The sequence below is a fragment of the Nicotiana attenuata genome, unplaced genomic scaffold (genome assembly GCF_001879085.1).
Source record: "Nicotiana attenuata strain UT unplaced genomic scaffold, NIATTr2, whole genome shotgun sequence".
In the NCBI taxonomy this organism is placed as follows: domain Eukaryota; kingdom Viridiplantae; phylum Streptophyta; class Magnoliopsida; order Solanales; family Solanaceae; genus Nicotiana; species Nicotiana attenuata.
Genome location: NW_017676322.1, coordinates 22,949 through 33,318, shown reverse-complemented (window position 1 = coordinate 33,318; position 10,370 = coordinate 22,949). Strand labels below are relative to the sequence as shown.

General features: G+C 36.3%; 1 protein-coding gene across 1 annotated transcript; it reads right to left on the bottom strand.

Moving 5' to 3' along the window:
• Positions 1–6,148: 6,148 nt before the first annotated feature.
• Positions 6,149–7,765, bottom strand: LOC109220932 (lignin-forming anionic peroxidase-like). Its single transcript, XM_019385400.1, has 4 exons — positions 7,447–7,765; positions 7,152–7,343; positions 6,748–6,913; positions 6,149–6,639 (listed from the first exon to the last, which is right to left on the bottom strand). The coding sequence occupies exons 1-4, from the start codon at positions 7,675–7,677 to the stop codon at positions 6,251–6,253; spliced, it is 978 nt and encodes a 325-aa protein (XP_019240945.1). The 5' UTR covers positions 7,678–7,765; the 3' UTR covers positions 6,149–6,250.
• Positions 7,766–10,370: the final 2,605 nt, after the last annotated feature.

Here is a 10,370-nt window from a genome sequence, read left to right as displayed (position 1 = left end):
TATTTAATCTTCTATAGACTTTATTCTTGAGTCCCAACTTGGTTAATATATTTCTACTCATGTGATTTATCCTTTTCTTTATCTTTGCTGAGTTTCTTTTATGTTGTTGTAGAGTAGTTGATGGATCTATATTGTGTTCATCTTTTATGTTTTCTTAATTCATCACCATTTAAATAGTAAAGTATTTAGAGAGTTTTGCTATGTCCTATAAAAGTATGTATGTTTTTGCATCTACTTTTACTAGCTAGTGACTTTTACATGACATTTAAAAAAATACCAAATATTAACCGAACCATATCGATACCAAAGAGAAGCCGACATGACTGGGACGGTTTCGAAAGGTTTAATTTTGGTTATACATAATAGAATAACCGAAAAATAGGTATGATACAAATTTTATAAAATAATCGGTCGAACCGAACCATTGAGACGGGAATTGGGTAACTCTCATTGGTAACGAGCTCTTCTCTTTAACATGGTTTTTCCTCTCAGTTTCGACTGAATGACGAGGAAAACGAAGAACGGAGGGAGAGGGCAACCAATTCCGGGGAGTAATCCCAGCAATAATCCAAGCAAAAGGATCGTTCTGCAATCAGTAGAAGCGAGGAAAACACGTAGTATCAATGTCATGCAAGGAATTGTTCTGCTAGGGTTAAGCCAAACGTCATCTTCAACGGCACCAGCAATGACTCCGGCGAGGAGTTCCCCAGTAAAAGTCGATTCAACTCCAACAACAATTGCTCAAAGAAGACCATCTTGGGCAGACATGGTGGAAGAAGAAAGTGCAGGGGAAATTGGTACTAACCAAAACCCTAGGACCATAGAGAAATCTAGTGTCCACTCATGGAGTAAGGTAGTAGGTCCAGTTATGGCCGCAAAGGGATTAGATCTAACTAGTGATGAGGTTAGTAAAGAGAATGTCAAAATAAAATGGAAGATATTGAAGATGAAATAGTGTACTGGAAATCGGTTGTCATATGCTATGTATTGGGATCAAATCCATCGCTATCGGCGATTGATGGCTATTTTGGAAGAATTTAGGGATCCTTGGGTATAGACAAGGTTGCTTAAATGAATAGAGGGGTTTTCCTGGTACGATTTCATTCAGGGGAAAACAGAATTAAAGCAGTAGAAGAAGGAGTCCAAATGTTCGATAAAAAGCAGTGGTTGTAAAATCATGGAAACCAGACATAGATGTAAGCAAGGAGAAAGTGGATAAGATCCCTGTGTGGATTCGACTAAGAGGACCGGACATCAAATATTGGTGGAAATCAGCATTGACAAAAATTGCAGGAATGATTGCTAAACCTCTCAAAGCAGATAGGGTAACAACCAACAAGAAGAAACTAGCTTTTGCACGAGTACTAGTAGAAGTCTCACTCTATCAGAAGTATCCGAAATCTGTTCTATTTGAAAATTAATGGGGCAAAATCATAGAACAAGATGTTGAGTATGAATGGAAGCCCATATTGTGCCCAAAATTCAAAAACATTGGACATTAATTACAGGACTGCAGAAAACTTCAGAAAGAGGAGTTAGCTAAAAAAGGTAAGCAAGTACAGGAGGTGCAACAAATAACTAAGGCAGTACAGAAACCAGTATCACAAGGACAGCAGAAGAAGAGAATAGAATTGGGGAATAACATATAGGAAACAAGAGAAATAAGGGTGATAAAGGCAGGAAGGGACCTAGAAATGGAGATATTAATAAAACAATAATGATCAGTACTAAGAACACATTTGAAGCATTGGGATAGAATCAAGAAAATGAAGCAGAGAGATCCAAACCTAGTGGCTCTAACCCCAAGGAGGGCCTAGGGGATACAGGAACCAAACTTGGTAGTGGTAGTGGTAGGGAAAGGCCCCATCCTAATGGATAAGATAGGTTTTTGGAATGTCAGGGGTCTAAATAGGATGGATAAATAGAGGGAAGTCAATCTGTTTATGCACAAATGCAGGGTAGGCCTATTTGGACTCCTGGAGACAAAGATTAAGAGAGCTAAAGACACAAAGCTACTCTAAATCTTTGTAATAGGTGGTCGTTTACATCAAACCTAGCACAAGATAATGGAGGTAGGATTTGGGTGGTGTGGAAGCCAAATATGTATGAAGTTAGTATAGAGAGATCATTAGATCAATGTATACATTGTATAGTCAAACACAGAGGAACGAGTAAGCAATATTGTCTCATAATAGTATATGCTTACAATGACATGGCATTGAGAAGGGGATTATGGACGGACCTAGAGGACCTATGCACCCATATGCAAGGCCCATGGGCAGTCATGGGTGATTTTAATAGTGTCTTGAATAGAGAGGAAAGAGTGGGTAGCCCTGTTACAATGGCAGAAATGAAAGATTTCAGGCAATTTATAGAAGCCTGTGGTCTTCAAGAGTTGAGGTCCACTAGGGCTTTCTACACTTGGAAAGACATAGTATAAGTAGGATAGACAGGGTAATGGTCAATACGGAATGGATCACATATTTACCAACCTCAGAAGTAAACTTCATGAGTGAAGGCTTGTATGACCACTGTCCCGCAGTGGTACATTGGTAGGAGGGGATCACAAGCACAAGCAGACCATTCAAATACTTCAACATGTGGAAAACAACACCAGATTTTCAAGACAAAGTCAAGAGAATCGGGGAGGTAAGGTGTACAGGGACAAAGATGTACCAACTAGTGGCGAAATTAAATAGGCCAAAGAGAGTTCTAAAAGGGCTAAACCGGGCTTCATTTAATGAAGTAGTACTTAGTGCAAAACAAGCTAAAGAACAACTATTGGCTTGCTAGAAAAAGGTTCAACTTGATCCTATGAACGAAACACTCATAGGGGAGGAGCAGGAGTTGTCAAAGACCTATAGCAGACTGAAGGTAGCAAGTGAATTATACATTAGACAGAAGACAAAGGTGCAATGGTTGACTCAAGGAGGCCAAAACACAAAGATGTTTCACAGCTTCATGAAAGCAAGAAGGAATGAAAATAGGATATTCTTTATAAGGGAAGATGGGGGTCAAACGATAAATAATATTGATGGAATTGCAAGGGCATTTGTAGAGTTCTATACAGAATTGCTGGGAACGAAAAAAGACAAGAGAAAACATGTTTTCAGCAGCCTAGTTAGAGCAGGACCTACTATTAATGAAGAACAGAGGGTAATGCTTGAAGCTAATTTCACAAGTGTAGAGGTAAAACAAGCACTATGGGACATTAATGGAGAAAAGGCACCAGGGCCAGATGGATATAGGAGCAACTTCTTCAAAGATTGTTGGAGCACTGTAGGGAAGGATCTAACAAAGGGTGTATTAGAATTCTTTGCTTCAGGGAAGATGTTGAAAGCACTGAATAGCACAGTGATAACAGTCATTCCAAACACAAAGCATGCATATAAAGTGGAAGACTATGGTCCAATTGCTTGCTGCAACACAGTATACAAAGTGATATTAGAAATGCTGTGTAACACGCTCAAACAAATAATGTCTTGTATAATCTTGGAGAATCAAAGTGCATTTGTAGCAGGTAGAACTATTGTACAAAATATACTAATTTGCCAGGACCTAGTGAGGCTGTACAACAGAAAGAATACGACAAAGAGCTGCCTAATAAAAATTGATCTTCAAAAAGCATACGACTCTGTGGAATGGGCATTTGTGGAGGAAATGTTGCATGCTTTGAACTTCCCAGCAAGGTTCATCAAATAGATCATGGCCTGCATATCGACTCCCGAATATACAGTTGCAATCAGTGGAGGATTATATGGGAAGATTATAGGGAAAAGGGAACTTCGACAAGGGGACCCTGTATCACATTTACTGTTTGTCATATGCATGGAGTATCTAACAAGAATATTGAAGCTAGTGACACAACAAGAGGTATTTGAGTTCCACACAAAATGTCAAAGCATCAAGCTGAACCATCTCTGTTTTGCAGATGATGTTCTTCTATTTTGCAAAGGAGATTATCACTCGGTCATGTTAATGCTTAGAGGATTAAAGACTTTTTTAGAAGCATCATACCACTCACTCATGTTAGTGCTTAGAGGATTAAAATTTTTTTCAAAAGCATCAGGACTAACTACCAATGCAGGGAAATCAAACATCTTTAGTGTCAACATGAATGTGAAACACTTGGAAGACTTATGTGAGATTATTGGCTACCGAAAAGGCAAGGTCCCATTCAGGTACCTCGGAGTCCCTATTACATCAAGGAAGACATTTGCTGTAGATTGTGAAATGTTGGTAGATAAATGACTGCTAAAATCAGAGGTTGGGGATCAAAAACACTTTCCTATACTGGTAGAGTGCAGCTGATAAACTCAGTATTAATGCACACACATGTGTATTGGACATCTATCTTCATACTACCTAGAGCGGTCTTGAAAAGGATAACTACTATATGTAGGAATTATCTCTAGGATGGGAAGGTGAACACGAACAGGGTACCACAGATAGCCTGGGATTTGGTGTGTAGACCATAAAAGGAAGGAGGGCTAGGAGTTACAGAATGTGTGAACTGGAGATGCTGCAATAGGAAAATATGTATGAAATATTGCCCAGAAAGCAGATAACCTATGGGTAAAGTGGGTTAATCACCTGTACATAAAAGGAGAATCTTGGTGGGACTATAAAGCACCTCAGGACAACAGTTGGTATTGAAAGAAGATATGCCATATCAAAGATAAAATGGCAAGTGGGTATGTGAATAACCATTGGATCTCTCAAGGTGGAAAATACACGATCAGAAGTGGATATGAATGGCTAAGGGGAAGTCAGGCATCATGGCAACATTGAGCTTGGATGTGGAACAACTTAAATATACTAGGTTTATATGCTGGCTAACCATGCATGGAAGACTACAAACAAAGGACAGGCTTGCACGAATAGGAATAAGTCAAGACAGCTTGTGCGTGATAGGTGGTCAAGCTATAGAGACCATATCACACTTGTTTTTTGATGTCACTTCTCCAAAGTTTGCATTAGTGAGACACTAAAATGGCTGGGGATAGGAGTGCAGAACATGGAATTGGAAGGTCTTTGGAAAAGAATACAAGAAATGTAAAAGGGCGACTAAGAAAAAACTTTGTTGTTGCCATTATATCTGCATTGATATATGATATATGGAAGAGAAGGAATGAAGCACTGTGGAAAAGCAAAGTCCCAAGGCCACAGAGCTGATGCAAACAAGTGAAAGAAGAATGCATACATCAGATGAGAAATTGCCTGGATTGAAGGAAGAAGGATGATGATAGGATATGGCTGAGGAATTTCAATAACAAGAACACAATTAGGCAAATGTAAATAAGCTATAGAGTTTTAGTTTATAGGAGATGTTGTACAGGTGCTGTTATTTTTTGTTATTAAATTGCAGTTGATGTATACGTTTTGTCTGGTGATGAATAAAAATGAACCATTGACAGCCCTACACTCTTGTATGTCAACTTTGGCAACAACGCGATATAGGACGCAATAGTGACTAACCTCCTCCCGCGTAAGCCGGGGCGAGGCTAACCCCACCCTGCGGCAAGGGGGGAGCGAGGCATGACAATGTGAGTGAGGTCATATTTTACAAAAAAAAAAAAAACTAATCTGCCCCGTCTTGCCTCACCTCATCCTACGTAACAGCGTACTAGCCTTAAAGATAGGTGTTCGACTGAACATAGTAATTTTGTTTCAAACTTATAATTATCTTAAGAAATAAATTATGCCAATCCTCCATATCTAAACGTAGTGAATCAAAGTGCCTTGTTGTAGCGCCAATATCATTATCAGGAGCAAATTCATGTGAGGTCAAGAGGTTCACGTGAATCCGCTTTGTTAAAAATTATTACGAATTATATAGGTTATGTTCAGTACATATACATTATTAATTACTTTTATAAAATAAATTTATGCTATCGATATATAAAAGTTAAGCTCCATGTTTAATATTCTACGGTGCTTGCTGGCTGGAGCTTCACTAGTTCATCTTATAAAAGTTTGATTTTAATTCTATTACTATTACTATTACAATGTTAAAGCCTGTTGATCTTTGATATTCCACGTAATGCCTAAATATATGTTGAAAATGACATTCAGCCACTAAGATTAGATACGTACTAAATAAAATATTTAATTTCACATGTGAAACATTGTGTTAGAACTCTTAAACTTCCTTAAACCATAACAAACATTTTATTTCATTCTTGAAACATTACATAGAGAATCAAAGAATCAAATGAATACAAAATACATGTAATAGGCTTTTGAATGATCAATTTAGGGAGCCGCAGACAGTTCTTATGATCCCATTTTGACCAGTTAGGGGACTAATATCTCCCATTCTAATCATAGCAGCAGCAAAATCAGAGGCAAATGCGCGAGGACTGTTACTATATTCAGAAACAATATCATCAGTAGATCCACCACTAAGAAGGACTTGATCTGATTGAAGAAGACCTTTTCTTTGCCTCAAGTTCTTGAAATAATTGTTATCCAATTGATTAGGTGTAACCAAATCAAGTGGAGCTAGGTTTCCATTTTGGTCTTCTTTAGGACATTGACGTCTTCTTGTGCTAGCAAATCCAGCATCAATGTCTGTTCCATTGCCATAAATCCTATCGCGAAAAAGGAAACATTGTGCTTGGCCTATTGAATGTGCTCCTACAATTAGAAAGTTTAAATCTTTAGAACTTCTTCTTAATTATCTGTACAAGTATATGATAAATATTTTATATATGTTCAATATATAATAACTTGATCAACTTTTACCTGATAAAGCAACCATATCCCTTGTGCTAAGGCCTTTGCTCGCAAAACTAGAAATAAGCCTATTAAGAGGATCAAATGGACCAGGAAGATCAGTTTCTGCAAGTGTATGACTTGCAGTTGTTGAATCTCTTCTTCCGAGTTTCACTGCCCATGATGGACCTCCAACCTAATTCCAAGTTATTAAGACAATGCTGGTTAGTTTCACAGTCTCTTGCAGAAATGCAGGGTATGGTTACATACAATAGACCCCTGTGGTCCGGCCCTTCCCTGGACCCTACGCATAGTGGGAGCTTAGTACACCGGACTGTTTTTTTTTTTTCGTTTGACAATACTTTCAATATAGCATAATTTTTTTTCTTCTTTTATAGTGTGAAGAAAATGAAATTCAAACTACGAATACTTACAAGAGTTGATGCATCTCTAGCGGCAACTGCAAGTATGTCTGCACATGATACAATTCCTGGACATGTTTTTTCAAGCTCTTGTTTTGCATCTTCTATAATACCATAGCCTCTAACTGACCCAAGATTTGGCAAGGCAGTCTTCTCACTAACAATAGTAGGAGTTTCATCAAGTAAGATAGAAGCATCACAACCCTATAGTTAAAACCACAAGTTAGTACATTTGTAATCAAGTTTATAATTTCAACTTGAAGTAAATAGAGCTACAAATATACTAATTAATGTGTATTTAACCAACCTGAACAAAGCAATCATGGAAATGAAGGCGAATGAGAGATGCAGCCATACGACGTTCACGTGACACTGCTTGTCTAACACTTGTACGAATGGTGTTGAGAGCATTAGGGCAAGTGCGATCATAGAATGTGGAAGAAAGTTGTGCATGGCATTGCATGCTAGAGAATATAAAGAGAAGAGAAAACATAGCAGCATTAATGGCTGCAAAAGAGTTGTTAGAAATACTTATCATTTTGAAAATATTGCAATGTATTGGTGATATGATGTCAAGAACTAAGAATAGAAACTTATAAATTAGCTTTGTGATTGGAAGCTGTGAAGATGATAGAAGAGGGAATGTGGCAATGAATTTATTTATAGGCACTGAAACACGTAATTTTGAGGCTAGTGGGTCACTATTGGCTGCCAATATTATACCGCGTTATTTCTAGCTTTTTGTCTTCTATATAATTTGACTTGTTCTATGGCTACATAAAATACTTTGAAAATTTCTACTTTTGTTATTTCAACATCTTCTAGTTTTTAGATGATTAATTCAAATAAGCTCCAAAGTAATATATCGTAGTTATAGAGACCTTTTGTTACTCTAATTAAATAAGGAGTACATTATGTTAAAAAGGGTATGATTAACATAGCTAATTGGTGATATTTTCACTCTATTGTTGTTGGATTGTTTTGTTTAATTTATAGTTATTAATTTAGTGGCCACGTGGCTTAATTAGCTTACTCTATTTTGTGGATAGAAATGTTGAAGCCGAAAATAAGTAATAATTTTGTAACTTCAATTTATAGTAGCTGATCAATTATTCGTTGATTGTTCAATCCCAATACATTTATAAATAGAATTGCTTACATACATTTTCCGTGTCATTATTTTTTTAGGGGAGGGGTGTTATTTACTTACTTGAAAGTACTACCAAATAATATTAGCAAACCTCAATCTTACATTAAATAGCGAAGCTAACCTTTGTAGTTAAATTATCAGTGTGAGTAATAACATATACATTAGTACTTAAATTCGCGCGTAATATAAGATATATATAAAAGACAAGGAAGTGTAGGAAAATTGAAAGGCCAATGGGCCACCAATCAAAATTCCTTTTTAAGTGTAAGAGAATAAATTATATATTAGAATATTATTCAGGACTAACTTGTCCAAGGTTGAAGTATTGGTTAGGTGAAACAGATCCGTACACTGTGACAGCTTAGCACCTTGACTTTTTTTTCTAATTTCTACCGATCTGATTTAAACTTTTCTTATTACCAAGTCTCTTTTAATCATTCTGTTTGAAACTGATATTTGAATTTTTTTTTTACAAAATTTTTAAAAATGTTTTATTTTAAATACTTTCGGAAAAATTATTTATTCCAATAACATTCCAAAATTACACTTATTTTCAACAAATTTTTTTTTTAAAAAAAATCTTCAAAATCTATATCTATAACTACATTAAAAGTACGAAGACCCTTAGCGAAATGTCGTTCGTCGTTTTTGCCCTTTTAAAATAAAGTTCACACTAGACAAAATAGTCATTTTATCATTTTTCTAATGTTTTAGCATTTTAAAATCAGCTAAATATTGAATATTGAATCCTTCCTTGTATATCTAAACACGTGAAAACAAGCCCTCTTTTATCCTCTTGGCAGTAATGCCACGTATTTACTTATTCCTAAGTTTTTTCACGCTAGGAAGCTTCCTTAGTTAATTAAATATTTTATTTACTACGTTTCTTATTGGCTGAATATCATTTTCAGCATAGATTTGGGCATTACGTTGAAAGTCAAAGATCAACATATGCTTTAACATGTTATAATAATAGAATTACAATCGAACTAATTTTATATGAAGAATTAGTGAAGCTCCAGCCAGCAAGCACCGCAAAAGATTTGTGCATGGAGCTTAACTTTTATATATCAACAGTATACCTTTTTTTTTTTTTTTTATAACAGTAATAATAATATGTAAGATTTTATAAAAACGTATAGTATCCTAAATATTTTCAATGAAGCGGATTCTTGTTACCCTCTTGTATTTATCAATACTAGCTTTAGAGTACGCGCGTTGCTCGTGTACCCTAACTAAACGAATAAAAGTTTTTAAAATATTATCTAATATTTTAGTTATTAAAGATAAAAAAAAAACTAAAAGAAGTATAATAGTTAAAAGAATTACTATATAAAAGAGGATATTTTGTTGGAAAATGTTTGGTTGGGGGATGTTTGGGGGGAGGGGTGGGGTGGGGAGGGGGGGGGGGGTGGATTCCCTTAATTTTGAAAGTAGCTTGGCCATTAAGATGTCAACACTGATATTAATGATACAATAACCACATTATGTACGCCAAGTTAATTAGTTTATTTCATAATAATATGAGCAAGCATTATGCTCCCACAAAAATTCTAATTCCAATCAAATATTCTAAAATGATTTTTGAAACATGTTATCGCTGAGAAAATGATAAAACATAGACGCTTCCTCATTGTTCAAATTACCAAGTGCAATATTCCTTCTTACAATATTGAATGAAATAATTTACCCTCGGTAAAGGATCTAGTGTAGTGGATGGGGCTGCTCCTCTCTTAGCCAGAGGTCTCGAGTTCGAGTTCTGGGTATGGAAAAATCCTTGGTAGGGAGCGCTACCTTCCGAATGGGCCCTATCTGGCGCGAATCCGGATTAGTCGGGCCCCAATGTGGATACCGGATACCGGGTGAGAAATAAAAAAAAGAAATAATTTACAACATGTGACACATGATCGGACACTGGACTCTCTCTATGATGGTTCTTTTTTGTGTATAGTTGTGATGACTCTTTTCACACAGGCACCTGGTTTTCTTTTTCAAGAAGTCAATTCACAATTATCTCTCGTCTTAAATTTCTCAAAATTCATCTTGTTGCTTTAACTGGGAATTGATCGTCATATCGTGAG